This window comes from Antechinus flavipes, chromosome 5 (genome assembly GCF_016432865.1).
Source record: "Antechinus flavipes isolate AdamAnt ecotype Samford, QLD, Australia chromosome 5, AdamAnt_v2, whole genome shotgun sequence".
Classification (NCBI taxonomy): domain Eukaryota; kingdom Metazoa; phylum Chordata; class Mammalia; order Dasyuromorphia; family Dasyuridae; genus Antechinus; species Antechinus flavipes.
The window spans coordinates 262473292-262496034 of NC_067402.1; the positions used below are offsets into that span (position 1 = coordinate 262473292).

Here is a 22743-nt window from a genome sequence, read left to right on the forward strand (position 1 = left end):
AATATTCAATTAATTTGCATTGCCTCAGAAAATTCTGAATTGGTAGTACCTCCACCCAGAACATGTTGGAGAGCAGGTAGGGAAGAAGGAAAATATAGCTTTCTGAATTAAAATCTCATAAATGATTCATTTATGAAGAGTGAGACTTTCCTTTCACCCACTAATACCCAATTTTCATATTCTAAAATGGTAAAGCAGAGAATTCACATAAACTTTTCATGTTAAAAATATATTCTGTAAAAAAAAAATGGAAGAACTTTCATTTTGCAATGCTAAATAAAATTCAAATGAACTTTAATGTTCCTTCCTAATATGAAGAACATGTCAGCAGTGCACCATCAACATAAAGGGCAAAGCAGGCAAAAACTGTCTGCACCTGTGAAACTTCGACAAGATTTCAATTTAGAGGGGGGAGGGAAGGAGGAGGAGAGAAAAAGTTAGAATGGTTTTCCTTTACAAAGAACTGGTTTGAGAGGGAAAAAGAGTCAATAGGATGTATGTGTATTCATAATCCATGGAACAAAGATCATGAATACAAGAAATAACCTGAGAAAGCTAAGAAGTATATGTATGTCAATACCTCAAACAGAAACAATCTGCTTAACTCTCTGAAAACATATCAACATGTTTAAAAGATGGAACTTTTTGCCAACAATCTCCCAATCATTCTTTACCTAAGTACAAAGAAATAATAGCTTTAAATAGTTATATTCCCAAATACTTTAAAATGAATTATTCAATTATGTTCTTTGATTTCCTCTCAAGGAAGCAAAAACACTATGCAGTTTAACTAAACTGACAGAAGCATTCTCTACCTCAGGTCTCACGGGATCTTCTATCCCTACAACAGCAATGCATGTTAGGCCTGTGACAATATCATTTTCATTATCCCACTCTGGTTCAGGCTCTCCTGCTGGGAAATCTCTGAATGCAAGACATATAGTTCTTAGTCCTTCAGATGCCATTGGTTCAATCACAGTTTTAACAATATCATCTCGGTCTCTTGGTCTGAATACCTTTGCTTCACCATTAGCACTCAAGATTTTGAAGCATCTGCAAAGAAATGTAGAAGAATCACAAATAAATAAAAGCAAAAGCCAAACCCTCCATGTTAGGTAAATTTTAAGGAATGTGTTAAACTATTAATGAATTATGTGCCCTTGGAACAAATTATTCAAAACTTCTGAATATCAGCTTTTTCACCAATAAACGCCACGAAAAAGGCTTCTTTTACCTCTGGAATTCTATCCTTTTATGAAATTGGTTTTATTTGGATCATGCCTGAAATATACTGGGCCTGGGATTATGTAAAATTCTTTTAAGCAACACAGTTTAGGTCAAGTTTTTTTTTTTTTTTTAAATTGGAGTTTCTTTTCTAAAAGAGATATTCTGTTTATACCACTGACACATCTTAAGGATGACAATCACCCTCACTGTAACCAAATTCTATTGGTCAGTTGTTTTTTTTTTCAGTCAATCCCAATTCTTTGTTATCTCACTTAGGGTTTTCTTGGCAAGGATACTAGAGCAGTTTACCATTTCTTTCTCCAGCTCATTGACAGATGAGGACTTGTCCAGAGTCACACAATCAATGTCTTGAGCTGGTTTTGAATTGAGGAAAATGACTCTTCCTGACTCTAGGCTCTATTCTTCATCTATTATGCCTCCAAGCTGCTCCCAGCAATGATAAGTAACCAAGTATTTTTATTCATTCATTCATGCATTCATTCATTCATTTACTTGTTTTGCTGAGACAACTGAAGTTAAGTGACATCTGAGGTCAAATTTAACTCAAGATCTCCTGACTTCAGGGCTGGTGCTCTATCCACTGTGCCACTAGCTGCCTCATGACCAAGTATTTTTAAACAAAACCAACTGTCCACTGCCTATATTTGAAAATATATGAAATTTATTTTCTAAGGATGTCAATCTAATAATGAGCTCTATTTTCTCCAGTACTTTATTAAGACAGTAAGGGCTCATTCACTTTCATATCATTTGGAAAAGAACAAGATGATGAAAGTTATTTTGCCATATGAACTTTCGGGTCCATCTGGCCTAGAATTGTTCCAATCTCTTCTTTATCAGGTGAGGATGATCACTCCTGGTTTGCTGAAGGCCTGGTTATAATCTCTGGAGTCTTAATAACAGATCCTTCTGCCTTTTTACTTTTGTGTTTCTGGTCATCGGGTTTTCTCTTCCATCACCATGAAGCCAGGGCTTATGTTCAGAGTTAATTTTCTGCCTAAATAGTAAAAATCTTCAGGGTTTGGGAATCTTGACTGTAGAATTCTAGGGAGTGACCCTCAAGGAATGGCTTAGTAAGTTGTGCCTATGTATGCAATAGCTTGTTATCACACTGTAAGATATGATGAAAGGGATGAAATCAGATAAACCTGGGGAAAGTGAAATGAGCAGAACTAAGAGAATGATTTATATGATAACACTGAAAAGAATGAATAAATAAAAAAAGCACTTATTAAGCTAAGTGCAAGGGATCTAAATATAAAAAGAAGCCTGTTCTCTAGCAGCTGATACTCTAAAAGGGAGAGAACACATAAAGGTTTCATCTTCAAGTCATGCAAAAGCCCCATGATCCTGCAGGTGTAAGGGCAAGGCAGACTATGCTTTATCTTCTATGTTGGTTCCACTGCTAAAACCATGGACAGAGATGAACCACTTTCTTTTCACCATGCCCAGTAGCTTTGGGTGCTGAGAAAGCAGATGCTGTGACTTTTGAAAAGCAGATTCTAGGTGACATTGCAATAAAAGCAGATTCCCTGGCTGATGGCTACAGGGGTTGGCATAGTCTCCAAGGTTTTTTGGCTCAGGAACTTGGTCCTTCTCTCCTCAGGTCTGAAGGGAGGTAGTGGTGGTGGCTGGACATTCCTAGCACAGGCTGCCTTCTGTTTCTCCTCTTTCGATGCTCTGAGGCTTTAGCTAGCCTGATTTATCTGTCTTATTGGTAGCAATTGGCCCACAATTAGCAGGGCTAGCAAGCTCCTTCTCTAAACAAGGTATTCTCTCTCTCTCTCTCTCTCTTTTTAAAATAACTTTTTATTGATAGAACCCATGCCAGGGTAATTTTTTACAGCCATTATCCCTTGCATTCACTTCTGTTCTAATTTTTCCCCTCCCTGAGATGGCAAGCAGTCCTTTACATGTTGAATATGCTACAGTATATCCTTGATACAATATATGTGTGCAGAACCGAACAGTTTTCTTGTTGCACAGGGAGAATTGAATTCAGAAGGTATAAATAACCCGGGAAGAAAAACAAAAATGCAAGCAGTTTATATTCATCTCCCAGTGTTCTTTCTTTGGGTGTAGCTGCTTCTGTCCATCCTTGATCAATTGAAACTGAATTAGCTCTCTTTATCGAAGAGATCCACTTCCATCAGAATGCATCCTCAAACAGTATCGTTGTTGAAGTGTATAATGATCTCCTGGTTCTACTCATTTCACTTAGCATCAGTTCATGTAAGTCTCGCCAATCCTCTCTGTATTCATCCTGCTGGTCATTCCTAACAGAACAATAATAGTCCATAACGTTCACATACCACAATTTACTCAATCATTCTCCAATTGATGGGCATCCATTTATTTTCCAGCTTCTAGCCACTACAAACAAGCCTTCCACAAACATTTTAGCACATACAGGTCCCCCTTTCCCTTCTTTAGTATCTCTTTGGGGTATAAGCCCAGTAGAAACACTGCTGGATCAAAGGGTATGCACAGTTTCATAACTTTTTGAGATAGTTCCAAATTGCTCTCCAGAATGGCTGAAACAAGGTAGTCTCTTAAGTAGAAGGCATCATCAGTGGTCTGAAGGGGGACTACTTGTCCATCAATGATAACTGATCAGTGAATGCTGGTGGTAGGGTTGATGGATTTATTCTCCAGAAGGTTTGGTATTCTCAATTACAGCTATCTGGGATGGATTGGAAGCAAATGTTATAATCTGGAGGGACTGCTCCAAGGGTTTGTTGCCTTTCAGTTCAAGGCTGGGAAGTAGAGATATGGCAGGAGAGGTATAACTTAACTGGTCCATACCATCTCTTTTTTTCTCTCACAAGATAGCTTTCCACTTCAGTTTGGCTGCTTGCCTACAGGTAGCAACTGGTCCACATTTGAAGAAGTAGCTGATCCTTTTTCCACAAATGTGTTTACTGTAAAGAACCTTCAGGTTCAGAAACTTAAGGCCTACAATCCATGAAATGAAGACTAACAATGAAGCATGCTATCTGGCTCCTATAAGAATGGTGACTGGCTAAAGATGAAGAATAAGACATGCATTTCTGGACATGGCCAAGATGTGAATTTATTTTGCTTATCTATATTACATTTGCTATAATGGATAACTTCTTTTAGCGGGGGGAAGAGCAGGAGACGAGAAAGATAAAGTTTTGGAGAGGGGAAAAGATGATAGCCAATGAAGAAGATCCCAATAAGTCACTGAAACATTAAAAAAAAAAAAGTGGAAGCACAGTCAAATGGCACAACTTTGAAACTAATGTGTTGAATTTATTATAATTTTACAAATACAAGCTTTAAGTATTAGATTGTGTTCCTCATATATAGAAATGTTCATGTTTCTTAATACCAGTTGGTACCATATTTGTTAGAATAATTTTTTTTTTAAGTGAATGTACCACTAACTACTTTGAAGCCTGTCCCTAGATGACACCATAGATATAAAAAGTGAAAATTAACTGTAAAAATGCAGTGCTCATTCCATAATCATGAATGGGGGAGAAATTATCTAAGTGTCCCAGGACACACTCTAGCAGTCTTCACATTAAAAATAAACATTCTTTAAATCTTATCAGTTTTCCTCAAAACGCTCATAAGTAAATCACTCTCTTGAATGAGGATCCCTCTAAAAAAAAGTAGTTGAACCTGACTTGCAACAATTGTATTTATGAAGATTTTTTAAAAAGAAAAATGCTACATATCAGTTTGTGTATAAAGCACAAAAGGAGAAAGATATTGATGGAATAACCATCTGGGTTTGATAAGTAAGAAAATTTCCCTTTGTAATTTTCTATGATTTAATAAGATGCCAGCAGACAAGAATCACCACACAAAAGAAAAAACAAAAACATGTTTATATGAGGAAGAGGGAACTTGCAGTAGACTTGATGTGACCTAAAAATTATCTAATATACAATCATTCAATGATCTAAATATAAAAGTACAAAAAGTGAATAATTACTTTTAGGGACAAAGACAACAGTTTATTTAAGCTACAAGCTCCTACCATAGTAGCTTAACGTAAAAATATTTCAAAACGCTTTCCACAATGTTGTTGGTGTTTCACAATAATCTACTGAGACAGTTGATATAATAAAGGACTTTCCAAGGATCATCCAGCTAAAGATCCAAGGCAGGATGCATATGTAGCCTTCCTGATTCCAAGTCTAACACTACTTCTCCCTTTTATGGCCTACTGTGTCTTAAATCTTTATACAATAAAGGTAAGCATATCTATCTATTAGTAAATATAAATATAGAATTTAGAGACACAACAAACTTTCTGTGAAATGTTTTGAATGCCTCTGTTGCAAGGAATGTTGGTCTCCCATACAAAAATCCAACTTTAATGCAATGCTAAAATGGAAATGAGCTTTTGTTAGAGTTTGGGATAATTAATACTTCATTTGGATGATGAAATTCATGTTGGTATTCCCAGCAACAGGACATCGCTCAGTACTCATCCTGGGTGGCTCTTGTGGGGATGTTAGAAGTCTTTTGATAGTTCTGGATTAATAGTGAACACAATCAAGCTGTCAATCCAGCTGTTATTTCTCACACTACATGGCCAGAGCACCTTCCTTTCTCAGTCATATGATAATATCAGTTAAATCAAATGAAGCAAAATACAAAAAGCCTTTTACAAATCTCAACAACCCTGGGCAACAAAGTCCTTTTTTTGGGTTGATCAGATCTGTGATTTAATCAATGGGAGGGAACTCCCTTTACCTATGCAGACCAACACAGTTCTACTACCTGCAATTACTCAGGGCACTGAGTTAAGTAACTTGCCCAGAGTCACACAGCTGGCAAGCAGGAGTTGGGTTTGTCTGAAGTCAGCCTGCTATCTCTTACATCTTGTTGCTTCTGAATTCATCGTTGTTATGCCCATTATGCAGATGGAAAAACCCCCAAGATTCACCATACAGGTTAATGATATCAGAGGGAGATTTGATCCAAAGTTCTCTGTGAATCACACCATGACAATGTCCTTTGTGCCCATTTTTCACATGCAAGTGCAATGAACCCTATTTATAACTTCAATCTAATTGTATTTTCCATTCCATTTAGCTCAGCAAAGCTGAACTCTTTCAAGTTATCACAGATTTCACTAAGGATGTCATAGAGGTCTAGGAATATCTGAATGCAAATCTAGTTTCAAATCTCTCTAGAAGCAACAAGTAATTCTCAGGTTTATCTCCTAAGTTCCAACTCCCATAAAAATCTTAATGTATTGGTGTGTGCGCAAGGAGCCATGTGAAGCAATTTCTCTACTGACAGAAAGAATCCTCATTTATTTGGACATAGCTCAGGACTTTTTCCATGACTCCAATAAGAAATGCTGACTCTGTGTACTTACTGGTTTATACTTCATTTGATGCTGATACACAAAGCATCCAAAAGAGAGAGGGACAGTATATCACCATGCTTTCATGTATCAGAATTTCATATGACTTTACCATATGTATGGGCAAGAGATCTTTCTGGAAGTCTTTAAAGCTACATTTTGCTGAATTTGCTTATTTTTCAATAAATAATAGCTATAGTAGGACAGGGAGAGGGAGTGTGTGTGTGCACGGCGCATGCATGCATACATGACTACACATAGCCTACTATTCATCAACTCTATATGTCTTATACATTTTTTTAAGAGCTTGGTAGTCTCAAATGCTATTATAAGGATTTACTTCAGTATCTTCTCAGTGGTTTTTGCGATAATGATACTGATAGTTTTCCCTCTTAATATTTCTCTTTTTGAAGTATAACTAAAATTTCAAAGTCTCCACTTTATATTTCTTCCAAAATAATGAATCAAATTTATCTATCTTCTCAACAGTCTTAAATTCTAAGTCTAATCTTCAAAATAAGTAAAAAGATTATCTAAGAAGAGGTCACTAATATGATGCTGGTTGAACTTGTCTATTTCACACCAGAAATAGAAATAAACATTTATAAAATGCACAACAGTGGTATTAAATTCAAATACACATTGAGGCTATTAAACTGTATATCAAGATTTCTGTGGATACACGATGATTTAGAAAACCACATAGTAATGCTATCTCTGTTCTAGTACATTTATTTTATTAAATATTACCCAGTTATATTATAATCAGGTTTGGGCCATTCTCAGGATTATTGTGGGCCCTATGTTTGACACCTCTGGTATGGTCCTTAAATGATAGTAAATAATAAAATACTGAGATATAAAAAGTACTGAATTATCAAACAACCAATGTACACAAACAGTACCAACCCAGTAATTCATATTACATCATGCCATCATAATTAGCAAGTGATTAATCCTATGCTGGTCTTACTTTTTAAGAATGATCTCTGATGCACCTTTGCTGAATATTCTATAGCTTCCATCTGAATTTTTCAAGACAGTGCTCATGGATTTCCTAACAGAGTTGAATGTGTAGACTTTGTACAGAGCTTCTTCAGGGATTTCATTCCTTACATCCTGATAATCTCGTTTTAAATCCAAAACAAGTCCCAGCAAGGCACATTCAGTTTTATTGCCGACATGACGTGGTAATCCACCTTCTCTCTCTGGTGGCTGTAAGAGAAGGAAAAAAGTCAGAACCTAGTTTTTGTCAAGAGTCTTTGTTTCTTTATCAAAGGAAATATAAAAGATTACTATTTAAAAAACAACACTAATAAAAACCAAAATCAAAAAAATTCTCAAATTTTCAGAGAGTACAACAGTTGCTATTGAATATTATATAAATTTACAAGTTCATAATAAAAGTCACTTAAACATATATAAGATAAGCATCTTATTTGCAATATACTTGTAAATAGACTGAAACTGTTGGCAAATATCAGGGCTGAAAAAGGAGTAGTCTCTTACACTTTAATCTGTTACTCCTACTCTTTATAATAACACTGTTTTTATTTTTATAAAGAAATAACAAAGAAAAAAGAAGTTTAAAATCCAAATCATTGTCTTGCATTATTCAGTTAAATGATTCTTTGGGAAGGTAAGTCATTTGTAGTTTTTTGTGTCCAAGAGCCAGCTAGTGCAGATGGTATAAGGTCTAAGACAGATAGGTTTATATCCAAAATATTGTAAATATTATTACAATGAGTTTTTAATGCATTTTTCTTTTAAATAAAAACTACTGTCTAGCCTCAAAATTTTCTTAAAAAACAAAACAAAACAAATCATTATTAGACAACTAAAAATTGAGCTTTTCATAAAGCTTATTTAAGAAAAAAAAATGATGAGAAATTAAATTTACCAAAATTTTTTAAGCAGGTGAAATTAAGAATAAAAGTTGAGAAATAAGCACTATGTATTATGGAAAATATATTCTGATTTATGAAAACAAATCTATTAAAAGACAAATAAAATAGATTTCATACTTACTTGTCTTTAAATTTCAAAAAAGTAAGACTATCAATTTCTTAAAGCGTTTGGATGACAGTTCCAGAAAGTTGTATGGCTGCATTTTATTTAATACTAAGGCTTCAAGGCCCTCTAAGGTCCCTTCCACTACTATATCTACAATTCTATTAAATGTGCAAATGTGATATTAGCCTGTTTGCAATATCCTTAGGTTTGATATAACATACATTTGAAAACTCACTTTTTAATGACTCATAGAAACACACACATTATACACACATATATGTATATAATAATTCTTACCAATATTTTTGATGTATAAGCACAGTTCACAGAAATTCCAGTTACAAGACAGGACAAAATATTTGCTGGAATAGCATCAGGATCAGGAACTTTTTTATAATGCTTTTCATTTATGTATGCTTGGACAACTGTCATTCTATTCATAGTCAGTGTCCCTGTTTTATCTGAACAAATGGCTGTTGCATTTCCCATTGTTTCACAAGCATCCAAATGTCTTACAAGGTTATTATCTTTCATCATTTTCTAAAGAGTAAAAAACAAAATAAGTAAATTTATAAATTCATCATTACATTTCAAATATGAAAACTAAACATTGTCATTTAATATTCTTAAGTATGCAATATCAAATATTGCATTTGCAAATATTGCAAATACAGCAAGACTTTAACTTGATAGCAGGAGATAATGACTTTGGCCTACTGAAGAATATGACATGAAATCCTTCGTTTTGTTGCATCTATCATTTGCTACTCCGTAAAAACCTACTTTAATTTCTTGCTATTTTAACCCATGTTATTTTATTATAATACAATAATAATATAATAATTAATATAAATATAATAATGTGTAAACAAAGAAATTAAACACACTGGAGAAAAGAAGGATCTGTAATACAAGTTCATATCACTTTATGATGAACTTTACAAACTAATTAATTTCCAATAAAGAATTGTGTTAAACCAAAAAATAAGCACCTATATGAATAAATTGCTGCAATGATATAGTAATTCAGCTTTATTAAATTTTTTAAAAACTTAAACAAAAAAAGGTACAGCTGTATAATACCAAATGTTTGTGCTAACAGTTCTTGTATGAAGTCATTTGATATCTGGCAAGTTAGCAATTAAAACTCAAAAAATAAAAAAATAAAGAAGATTTATACATTCTAAGGCCTCTCATTTATTTAATGAAATATTTATTTTCAATAATTATTCCCTGGTATATGAAAAACATGCTGCTACTAGGCCAGGGTACAAAAAACCCTCATAATCACTGCCCTCCAGAAATGAATACTCTTAAGAGCCAAGAGAAAGGGGAGGAAAGGAGAATTAGAAGAGCAATCAGAAATCACTTCATTGTGAAGCTCTAAGTCACAAAGAAAGGCATGAGCCTGAAAGTTGGCAGGAGTTGAAGAATTGCCTTCTAGGAATTAGATGGTCTGTGTGATTTCATGGAGGTGAGATAAAAAGATCACATTCAGGGAATAATTAAAAGTTTAGTTGGTTGATAAATAACATACACAAAAGAGAATAATGTGAAAATGTAATCTATAGTTAAGGTATTGCAGGGTTGGAGAAAGCCAGGTTAAAGATTTTGTATTTTGTCTTAAGGGCAACAGGAATCTAATGAGGAGTTTGGAGCAGCCATTATGTTACAATCAGATCTTAGAAAGACTATTTGGGCAATTATCAGAAGGATAGATCAGATGAGTGTTAAGACTAAATGTAAGTATATTGTATTTAACATACATTTTAAACATATTTAACATGTACTGGATTCCCTGCCATCTGGGGGGCAGGGGGAGAAGGGAAAAATTTGGAACAGAAAGTTTTGCAAGAGTCAATGTTGAAAAATTACCCATGCATATGTTTTGTTAATAATAAAAAAAAAGATTAAATGTAAGGAGAATAAATAGCAAATTGTTATCACAGTTCAGATAAAAGGTTGATTAAAGATCCTTTCAAATTCTAAAATCTTTATCTTATAATATAGACAGACTGCTATGCTTGAAACTTGAAGGATGGCTAAATCACTTTTAACTTGGTGAGGGAACTTTTTTTCCAGACTGGAGATAATTCTACATTGAGCCTTAAAACAGAAATCAGAGCAAAGTGAATCCATGCATAGATTAAGTAGAATAGAGTAGTGAGAGACAGCTGGAGAGCAACATATGCCTTCAAGGACTGATTCAATGGTTTCTCCCTTGTCAGGTGTGAGTTTTTCAAGCAAAGGAGTGACAATCAGGGGCAGTGAATTAGGAAGGAAGATTTTTGTGGGTAGCAATATGAGTGCTGTATTACTGAGGGGATGGGCTTGAAAAAGAGGAAGTTTTTTGGGTGTGAGAAATTAAAGTTCAGTGTGGAAAAAGATGTGGAAACATCTAAGTTATGTGATTTGCTGAGGTCCTCAGTCTTTGGCATATATATATATATATATATATGTGTGTGTGTGTGTGTATAAATTTTCTTTATTATCTTCTGTAATTATTTGCTGTATGTGTATATATATATATATATATATATATACACACATACAGCAAATAATTACAGAAGATAATAAAGACAATTTCTAACATTGACCTTATTCAAATAATACAGAATTCAGTTAATTTTAACCAATGGGCATATACACCATGAAGAAAAATAGCATAGAAAACTTGGAAGATATATGGGAATTAGATACCATATAAAGCTCATTATTAAAAATGACTAGTTTGGAAGGAAAATGGTTTTAAATTCCTTTTGTGATACTCAATAACACATGTTAACTGTTGTCTTCTCCAACCCCCATCATCTACAAAATCAATCTCTTTTTTACTGTACATCAGACAAACATTGGATTGGCTTAAATGCTCAGATGTTTAAAACTTTAATAACTAAACTTTCATATCCTTAAGTAGAATGAAATTAAATTACATCTCTAATTCATCATCTTTCCCATTTTCATTTTAAAGCAACACAAAATTAATATATTTGGAAAAAAAAATTTTAAAGGAGATTCCTCCCATGTCAGGACTTACTATAAACATGTTAGATTTTAAATTATAGAATCACAAGGGAGAAGTTATAATTATTTTTATATCACATTGTTATCACTTAAATTTTAAGGAGAAAATACTGATAATTATTCAGGTGTCAAATACACATATGTCATTTTTCTAATAACAAAATTTAGGTTACAAAGATTTCTTCCTAATCATCCTTTTCAATATATCAAATATTTGTGTAACTATTGTGTGCAACTACATTATATGCAAAGATAAGTGAGAGAGATTGGATTCCTGTTTATAATCTGGCATGTGCAATCTAGTACGGATAAGATATACTTAACATAATAACATAATGCAAAGGGGACTATGGACTATAACATAAAAGGGAGCAAATGCTAGGAGAGATCAGGAGAAGAAGAGTGTTCTTTCAACATATATCTTTACCTTTAGCAAATGACAAACAGGACAGTTACAAAGTCCACAATAAAAGTAAAGAACAAACCTGGAATTTTTTTTTTTTTGAGGCAATTGGTGTTAAGTGACCTGCCCAGGATCACACAGCTAGGAAGCAAGCCTGGAATTTTAAAGCAATTCTTTTCACTTCTAGATTTTTTCCCCCAGTTCTTATTGGTAGGGAGAGATGTGTGTCAGGTTCTTTACAATAATTATTTAATCTTTATAATATTCTCACACAATAATGACTCTATGACAGAGAAGCAAGAACACCTCCCAGGAGACCTGAGCAAGCTTCGGGAGAATCCAGCGCTTGTCTTATCTTATAAGACAACATTGATAGGTCCTCTCTAAATGAAACATAGAATATATATTTCCAAGTAGACTATTAATAATATAGATTATTAATAGTCCAGTTCAGCATGAAAAGAACAAAAGCTTAAGATAAAAATCACATCTTATTCAGTGTTCTCAGATTTCCAAAACCATTTCAGGAAGTCAAAATCCTTTTGAAATACAAGACTATGTGTCAGGGAGACAGCATAGCACAGAGGAAAGATAGCACAAATGACTTGGGAGTCATTGGAACTTACTAACTTCTCCTACTGACCTTGAGCTAATCACAACCACTCTAAGGCTCAATTACCCAACCTGTAAAATGGGAGAGGGAAGAGAAGAAAAAGTGGGCTATCTCAGATCTTCTCAAATTTTTTGGTGTCATGACTTTGTACAATCTTAAAAAATACTGAGGGCACCTCCCTCACAAAGAGATTATATTAATGTGGATCAAAGCTATTGTTATTTACCAAATTTGGAAAATAAAAAAAAAAAATCTTATAGCCCCCCTGTAAGAGTCTTGATGGACTGACACATCAGCAGTTCAGGGATCATGCTTTGAGAACTACTGGACTAAATGACCTGTGCGGTCTCCTGCAGCTCTAAGTTCAGGTCCTGTGATTCAAAATCTAGAAAGGGTAAACTCGATTTATGAGTCTTTTACAAATAAATTTTACAAGTAAATTACAAATAAAAAAGATTTATCAATTCTAAGTCATTACTATAGTACTTACCTTTACAGAGTAAGCAAGTGAGATTGTTACTGCAAGTGGAAGACCTTCTGGCACTGCTACCACCAGGACTGTGACCCCAATAATGAAGAATTTCACAAAATATTGTATATAAATAGGTGTACATTCAGCAAGCCATGGTCGTTTCTGAACCCAGAATGTGTCGATTACAAAATATAACACAAGGATGATAACTGTGATCGCAGACATCAATAGGCCTTTAATTTAAAAGAGTCACAGAATTACTTAAAGAAATAAGACATTTAAAAAACATAACTCTCTCTCGATATCTGCTCTATCTCGATAGTAAGTTAGCACTCTGTGATGTGCATGTTAAGCTTCAAAGCTTGAAACCATCTCAAGCTATTTTCTTGAACTTCTGATTTGTTCAGTTTATTTACACATCCCCAAAAGGGAAGGGGAGAAAGTTCCTAAAGCAAGTCACTTTTCTCTTCTGTTTTTCAGAAAGCAAATGACACAAAAAACAGCAGAAAGAGAACATCGGCAAAGTCTTCAGTTTTATCTCTCTCTCTCTAACAAGAACTAAAAGTCATGAAAATGAAAAGAATACAATGGGAGAAATGTAAGGCAAAACAAAATTTCTTGGCGTTCTCTTGTAATTATGTTTTCCAGATTATTTCATTATTTTATAGATTGGGAAATCTTAGTTGAAAAAATTCTATATTGAAGTTCATTTCAACATACAAAATTAAACAAAGCATGACTTATTTGTAATTTTAGAGTCACACATTTAAGTGATATGGAATTTCCTCTCAGATCCAAGTTTTCAATTCAAATCCATCCTCTCATTTAGAACTCTGAATTACTGCATCCAAGTACACATGTTTATATAAATTAGTTCCTTCCAAAGAACTCCATGAGAAAAAATGCTTTTTAACCCCAAAGCACTATTCAAATGACTTATGTAGTATTCATATTCAAAGGTGACATTAAGATGGCTTTGTATTAAGCATCTTTCTGCTTCAATATGGTCCCTCTTTTGATATCAAATATTTTCAAAATTATAACCAGGGCTAGGAATACAGTGTATTACTGATATAAACTAATGTGACCAAACCAGGGACTGAAATAAAAATCTTATCTTCATGCCAAAAATGGCCCAGTCTGGGGAATGGGGATGGCAAGGGAGAGGACCAAATCTGAATCATGTGAGGAAAGCAGGTTGTAGCGACTGTCTTTTTGGTTACCTTTTGTGGCTAGCTTTAGCTCTGTGAGGTACATCAATCACTCTTAAGCAACTCAAAAGGCCGTAAGAGAGTGCATTGAGCACAGAAAAATTAAGACTTGCCAACAGTTAGTCATATTATCACTGTGTCTCAGAGGCAGGGTTTAAATCCAGCCTTCCGTAAGCCTTTATGTGAAGTTAAGTCTCAATTACAAATCAAGCAGAAAAAAAATAACGGTGAAATCTTTTTTTTAATTCAATATAATTAGAGGGCCTACACAGGTACACAAAGAGTTTTGAAACACCCTATATATGGCTATTTCCTCTAGTTGAGAAGGGAAATAAAAAAAAAAAAATGAGTATAACAGGCACATTCATTCTAAGTTTTTTTTTTTATATCCTCAACATAGAACAGTTGGCTCCAAAAAGGAAGTGAAACAAGCAATTTTTAAAAAGAACAAAATAGATACAACATTAAAAAAAAATCTTAGTTTTTCCATTACTTCATACCTGCTTTTCCAATCTGAACTGCCAATTTTGTAAGTTTCCCTTGTAAAACTGACTTTTCTTTCTTTGGCAAATTTGCTTTCTTTTTATCTTTTTCATCCCCATCTCCTCCTTCCTCACTCTTCAATGGCTGCATTTCCATGGCTGCTCCATCCTGAGCTTTTGCTAAGATTAAAAGTAAACAAATTTAAAAAGCATTATAATCATGTTAATAGAATTTTTAATTATTTCTTATAATTAATCTAGAAATGAAATATAATTATATATTCTACTCATATATAAAAATTATATAATTATTCAATACATATACAAATATAAGTAACATAGATTCATATAATCAAATAATTAATATAGAAATGAAATCTAGAAAATGCTAGAGTTCTGATTAATAATCTACTCCTTTTGCATGAAATACAATAAATGAACATTTATCATGCAACTATTATGTGCAGATTACTGTTCAAGTCACAGGGAAAGATACATTTAAATGAAACCCACCCTCAAGGAATCCATGTCTAGTAAGATCTCCTTCCTGCTCCCCTATCAATTTCCCAAAGGACCTTGTATAGTATCCTATTTAAGTCCAATAGGACAAAACACAAATATTATTTAAATATATTAAATTACTACAAAGCAAAATGGTAAGTCCTAAGGAAAAAGGCCATTACTAGGGCAAGGGAAAAAATTTAAATGAGAAAAGATTACTTTCAGGAAGTGATGGATTTCAATAAGCAAAAAGAGACAATAAAAGCATACAGGAATGAAAAGCATATTGGTATATCAAATAAAATAATGTTAGTGAATGTTCAGAAGGCAGACTTACCCCATTTTTAGCTAAGGGATATGGAGGATGTAATGGAGGTAAAGTAATAAAAATTAAGTCTGGGAGGATGATATGGTATCAGGGAATACTGGGCTTTAACAGCCAATAGAGAAAACTGAAGAATTTTTTTAGCAGAAGGGTGACATTTATCTGACCTATAGTGTCAGCCACTATAAAATGGAGAACTTCTTTAGGATTTGAAATGATGCCAGTGCCACCTAATTTAACTCATGTCCAAAAAAGAATCCCTTATAAAAACACATCCTAATAAGAAATCATCTGGTATTTCTGCTTGAAGATCTCCACAAGGGAAGGCGTCCCTGAGTCAGTTCCTTCCCCTTTCAGTCCAAATTTGCTTTTCTGAAATTTTTACCTGTTGCCTCTTGGTAGCTATCTTGTCAAACTATACTCAGAAGAATTCTCTCTACATAGTATAAAATAGCTCCCTAGTCTTGGCCCAAGGTCCGGCCTATTCCAGGCATAGGGAATCCAACTAAGTAGGTCCTTTCTTTTAAGTAGGCTTGTTAGATGTTATTTCTTACATTAATCTGCCTTCTATCTGTTGTTTCAAGTTCTGTCTTTGGAAGCCACAAAATAGCCTTTGAACTACTTGATAATATCTCCATCCACTTCAATCTTCTTATCTCCAGTGTGAGACTCTCTAGTTTCTCCTGCTAACTGACTAAATATGAGAGACACCAAATTTAAAAATCATTCCAAGTGAGTGTATGAGATAGGAACAGAACCTAATAGAACATCACTATTAAAAAGCAATGAAGAAAAGGAGGAAACAGGAGTTCATAATGGGGAGGTAAGAGACTAGAAAAATATATAATTAATAGTGTATTTCCCCCAAAAAGGAGTCAACATAAGCTAGGGAGGCAGCAAGAAAGAATAAGAATTTTTCAGTCTACTGGACTTGGCAATTGTATGATTGGTAAGAGCCAACTTCTATTTTCAAGGGATGGAGAAGAAAGTGGGGAATGAAGAAGTAAAAATATAGGTTACAGATATCTTTTCTAAGTAAAAGGGAAGACTAACTAGATGGGACGAAAGGAAGATTTTCCTTTTTTGCAACAGAGAACAAAGCATGTAATAAATAGATGAGAAGGAGCCAGAGACGAGTAAGTAATTTAAAATACAATGGAGGGAAAGGCAAGTTATGAGATCAGGGACACAAGGAAAGGGTATAACCTGAGTTAGGAATAAAAATTCCACTGTGACTGTAAGCAAGAAAAAGAGTTTAGTCAATGAGGGAGTGTGTGGAATGACAGAAGTGGAGGGAGTTTGTATGTATATTCTGATCAAAATCTTTGTGAATTAGGATTCAGAGTTTCCTTTTCTAATCAAGAGTGCTGAAGAAATAGTTGAAGCAAGAGAAGATAAGAGCTGGGATGTGAAGCCAAGATGGCAACTTGACAGGAAGCAAGCAGATCAGCTGCCCCTTACCCACTCATGCAAAATCCTGAACAATGCGTTAGACTGAATAATGACCAAGAAATCCAGTGGGATGCTACAGGAAGTGATTTCTTTCAACCCAGAACTCCCCAAAAGTCAACTAGAAGTCCGCAGACAAAAGGAGGAGCTGCCAGCAAAGCCAGAGTCAGCTCGGGCAAGCAAGCCAGCCATCTCCCAGAATGGCGGGGATGGGCCAAAGATATGTGTGCGCTACAGAGCTCTCAGGTGAAAGGCAGGAAGAACAGAGGAGAGCTTCCAGGAAGGATCCCAGTGTAAGGATATAAACCCACAGTAGGGTATGCTGGAAGCTATCAGGCGGCAACTTGGGCAGGAACACTCAGACCAGAATACATCCTAGCAGTCTGAATCTCAAAGATCAGGTGGCCTCAACTCCAAGAGAAAGAGGTCAGCACAGAAACCCTGGTCCCTTAAATCAAGGCCTATCAAGGCTGACCATTCCAGAAGACAGCAAATACACACATAGTTTGGTAGAGGAATATACCAAATTTAATAGAAAAACAGGTGGGAATTGAGAGGAGGGCAAAGAGAAAAGATAATACTGTGAAAGAAAAAGTCACAGGCAGGCAAAACAAACATCCTAATCATGAAGAAGGGATTAAACTAGGGGAAAAAGTCAAAGGACTGAAATCTAAGGGGATCCTATCAAGTGGAAGAATGTCTGAAGAAACTATGACATATAAATGTAATGGAACAGTATTGTGCCAGAAGAGAAACTTTGGAATATGATGCAGATAATGAAGTGAATAAAACCTGGAGAATCATTTATCTAAGGACAACATTGTACAGGAAAATAACTCTGAAAGACACTGCAACACTGACCAAACAATGTGCAGCCAGCCCTCCAGAGGGCCTATGATGAAGTCTGTCACTGCCCTGAAGTCAGAGAGCATTGGATTCAAGATAGAGACTTTTTGTTTGTGGAAATAGCCATTGTAGGAATTTAAGGTCTTTTGTTTTTTCTTTAATTGGGGAGAGGGAGTAACAATAGGGATTTCTTCAAAAAGAGGGCCACAAAAGCAATTTACAAATGTAAAAATTACAAAATGTACAGAAAAGAACAGAAGAAATTCAGAAGAAAGAAAAGATAAACATGGACATTTCCAAAGAAATGTGTGGAATTTATTATATAATATTTTAAAAGAAGTGGTATTAAGCAGAAACTCCTGGCTTTGTGTATAATTCTATTCCTTGTATTCTCCTGTGTATACGAAAAGGCTTTTTTATGGCATTTAAGTCCAGAATTAAAAAAAAAAAAAAGATTTGAAAAATACTTTGTGATTATTAGATATACAGAAATGAGAGTAAGATTAGAGGACTGATAAACAGAATAGAAAGTATGGGTAAAGTTGTATCTCATGAAATCTGGATGAGTAAAATTAGCCCAGATTCTTTTAACAACGGAGCCTAGAGTGAGAGTAGGTTACACCCAAGGAAAATGATTTATAAGGTGAGAAGAGTATATGGTCAGAGGGCAAGGAACAGACAGCTGATGTATTAAAAGGATAGATCAGTTCAAAATTGGGCAGTTAAATATATAATCCTAGAGGTGAATTTACAAAAAGATAACAATCTGAAAACATATTTATACTGATTAAGCCACCAACTACTTCAAAAACCCTAGCTTTTGTTGACCTTCCCATTCTCATGATTAATAATGTGTTGGTTAAGAGACATTGTTCAGTGCTGTATGTTGAGATTTAAATATATATATAAACTAAATGTATTTCTAAAGATGATATGGCAAATAACTGCTTGGTTGCATTAGGCTTCGAAGTTTACCTTTGTTGCGGTTCTCAACAGCTCCATCTTGTTTCTTATCTGTAAGGGAAAAAATGAAAATTAAGCTTTTCAAGAAGCAGTATTTGCAAACACAAACTACAAACACAAACAGTAACATAAAATTCTTCCTATAACAGCATTATCATTTTAATAAGAGTACTCACATATTTTGCTTTATGTCTTAGTATGACATTTTGCTAAAAAAAAAAAATGACTGATCTGCTGGTCATTTTCTAGATTTGAATTAATGAAAATATATTATCTCTTGTTATCTATAATTCTTCACACTTTTTTCAAGTTTTTGATGTTCTATATTTATTTCTTTCCTATGTTTTAGAAATCTTCTGTACTGCACATATACTTGTATATCTAAAAGTCTAATTACACAGATAATTGTAAAAAAGCTAGACGGGATCTTAGAAATCACCTAATTCAAATTCCTCTTATTATCGATCAGGGCACTGAGTCCAAAGCAGAAGTGTCTTTTCCAAAGTCAAACAACTAGTCAAGAAAAGAACCAGTTTTCCTAAATCCCAATCCAGTAATCTTTCTGCCTACCTACTCTATTTCAACTGTAGGTTGATCAATATTTTAATTGCTATAACTTTAAATGGTACAAATTTACACTGCCATAGTTGATTGTATACTACCTTAACAACTGCTAGATTTCAAACACTGCCAGAGATGGCTTAACAATTCCTATGAAAAAATTAAACGAAATATTCCTTAAAAAAAAAAAAAAGTTCTGAATTTAACAGCAATAATCATTTCAATATACTGTCCATTAAGTGGACTGTACAGAATATGCCTGTTCTACAGCTGACTTTAAAAAAAAGACAAATTCCCTGTTATTCTCAAAACTGTCCTGTTTGCTTGTGATTCCTTAGGAAAGAAATGTTCTCTTCTATGCTTTATGTAATAGCTCTTTTCTTCCTTGGGCAGTTTTCATTTTTGAATTCTTGAAATCTAGTTCCTGGCTTCCCACTGAATTTAAACTGTCACTGTTCAAAGTTGAGGCTCTGAGATTTTTTCCAGGAATCAAAAAGATTTCAAAGGCTATGTAGTCTAGTCTTATTTTACAGATGAAAAACTCAACCTTGAGAGGCTAAATGACTTGTCTAAAGTAGCACAGAGGCAAAATTCAAACCAAGGTTTTTTATTACCATTCTGAAGAAATAAAGTATCAGGGATCAAAGGATAAAAAATACAATATAAATTATGACTTGCTCATGCATTTGTCTTTTCTTAATAGCTATCTTTTTACTTATTCCCCAGCCTCAGGCCTCTCTTTTTAAACATGAGGCCTGACAGGTCACTTCTTTATTCAAACTCTAGTAGCTCCAAGTCACCTCTAGGAGCAAATATAAATTCCATTACTAGCAACTGAAAGTGTTTCAAGATCTGTCTGATTCCAATATACCCTTTGACCTTTATTACTCTCATTCCCAGATGATCTGACCAAACTGGTCTTTTTACTGTTCTATGGTTGAAGATCCTGAAAAGTCCACTATGGAGTAGTCAAATAAATGGGAAGAAAAGAGAGAGTGGTGTTATAAGAACAAAGGAGAGGAGATTCAGAAAGAAAAGGGTAGTCAACAGCAAAAGAAAAAAAATGTTGCATAGAGATCAAGAAAGATAAAGATTGGAAAAAAGTCAATAGAACTGACAATTATGAGATCAATGGTACCTCTGGAAAAAGCACTTTTACAGCTGAAAGATGAAGTGTGAAGGCAAATAGCAAGGTGTAGGTGAGAAAGGAAAAGAAAGGAAGTAGAAGCAACAAAAACAGACAGCTTTTTGGCAAAGAAAAGTGAACCCAGACAGGAGGATAGCATGAGGGAGGAGAGGAAGGAAGAAGGAAAGAAGGTGAAGTGAATGCTTTTTAATGGGCTGGGGAAACTCTGGGCAACAGGGAAGGAATGAATAAACAGGGAAAGACTAAAAACGAGAGAGAAGAGAGGGAGGGGTCAGGAAGGATGATTTTGGGGACAATTTGATAGCGACAAGGGAGGATGAGCTGAAGGGTTATAGAGAGGTATTTCCTTGATAAGAAAGTACCCCCTTCTCCTCCTGCCTAATTTGCCTTCTATATTAAAATTTCATATTAAAATGTTTAATGGGTCCTTCTTCAGTTCTATATTCAAAAGAAATTACTGTGCATTTTATAAAATATGAATACTAAAAGGCATTTTAATTTGATGCATCAATTTTAAAAGTAAATCCAGTTTCCACAACTATTTTCAAATATAAACAAGTTTTTTTTTTTTTTTTAAGATTGAAATCAAATTACTGCATTTACTTTTCTTTTCTTTTTTCTTTTCATCTTTCTTTTCTTCTTCTTCACCTCCAGCTCCAAGTAAAGTAAAAATAATTCCAGTTTGGGAGTTGACACCCACAGCTGTAACTACCATTCTCCCAGAGCCTTCCATCACATGGGTACCTAAAACATAAAAGTTTCCTCTTTGTAAATAATGCTATTAAATAAGAACTGTTAAACTAACATTTTACTAAAAAACAAAAAAATGTAATTACTAAAGAACTTTACAGATGAGTAGTCAAGATAAAGCTATCAAAAGTAGGCACTTAATCCTCAAGAAAGTTTTTATGAAAAACAGATATATTATTAAAAGTACTTTCAACCAGACACTTATTTCAATAGTGATATAGTTTCCTGATTAGTTAAACACAAAAATTAATGACAGGTATAAGACTCTTTGTATAAAAGCATTAATAGGTGAATTTTAGCACAAATAGCATGGCAATTCTTATAGCTTCTAAAAAATTTCATGGAACATATCTATTAAATCTGACTAACTGGTCACTATAAAAGAAAGTCAAATTAAAGTGACTTAAATTATTTCTCTTAAGTGAAAAAGGCTTAGCCACTCTTTTTATTTAGATCCAAGTAACCTTGTCGATTCTATATATGTTTAGTAAATATTTGTGACATTAAGTTACACTTATATAACAAATTATCTATCTTGGGAAAGTAATAGGTGATAGTAACTATTCATCATCTGCAAAATGAATGGGGAGAGTGATAGGTTGGATGTGTGCAGAGATCTCTGATGGTTCTCAGTCTGTGATTGAAGGATTCCACTCTAAATTCCTGAAAGCTCACACAGATGACCCATGTCCCTTCTCTCTGCTGGTAACCTTCCCTTCTCAAGTTCCTAAATGTGCTTCTTCAAACTAAAAAAAAGTCCCCTCTTGAAACTTCTCCCCCCACCAAGTTATTATTCTGGATTGGTTTTCCTCAATCAGTGCTGAAATTTATAGAGGAACTGCCAATTCTTCACCCCCTCCCTACTCTTCAGACATTTGCAATCCAGCCTCAGTCCTCCCCAACCCACTCTCAGCCAAGAAACAAGTACTTGACAGAAAGAAACAATGTATCTTCTCAAGAAGTCAAAATCTACTGAGATGCTAAAGATCTAAATCAGAGCCTCCTTATACTTAAACTAATATAAAATCCTCCTAAATTCATAAAGCTTCAATCTTTTTCTTTCAAATTACAATTTTACATACCAGACAACAATCAATCTTCTGGATGTGAAAAATATGTATTGCTCTCTAAGACAGCAGTAAGCTCTGGGTTTCAATAAGCTCAAGGTACCGTACCTCACACACAGCCTCTGCATATGCACAAAGACCATTCCACAGAGCTGAATCGGACCAGCCCCATTTCTCTGCCAGTGATTGAAAAACCTTCTGCAGTGAATACTGATAGAAGTTCCCTGAAGGGAAGAACTTTTATTTCTTATTTTCTTATCTTTATACTTCTAATAATTAGTACAGTATCTGATATATAGTATTTAATAAATATTG

At 34.3% G+C, this 22743-nt stretch overlaps 1 protein-coding gene across 3 annotated transcripts in view; it reads right to left on the reverse strand.

Moving 5' to 3' along the window:
• Positions 1-22743, reverse strand: part of ATP2B1 (ATPase plasma membrane Ca2+ transporting 1) — a 126869-nt gene that overhangs the window by 16214 nt on the left and 87912 nt on the right. For all 3 annotated transcript variants that reach the window (XM_051963638.1, XM_051963637.1, XM_051963639.1), the window contains exons 6-12: positions 21215-21355; positions 18916-18954; positions 14838-14999; positions 13145-13359; positions 8912-9154; positions 7575-7816; positions 816-1053 (exon numbers count right to left, since the gene is read on the reverse strand). In XM_051963638.1, coding sequence (XP_051819598.1) covers positions 816-1053; positions 7575-7816; positions 8912-9154; positions 13145-13359; positions 14838-14999; positions 18916-18954; positions 21215-21355 — 1280 coding nt within the window. The remainder of the gene's footprint in view (positions 1-815; positions 1054-7574; positions 7817-8911; positions 9155-13144; positions 13360-14837; positions 15000-18915; positions 18955-21214; positions 21356-22743) is intronic.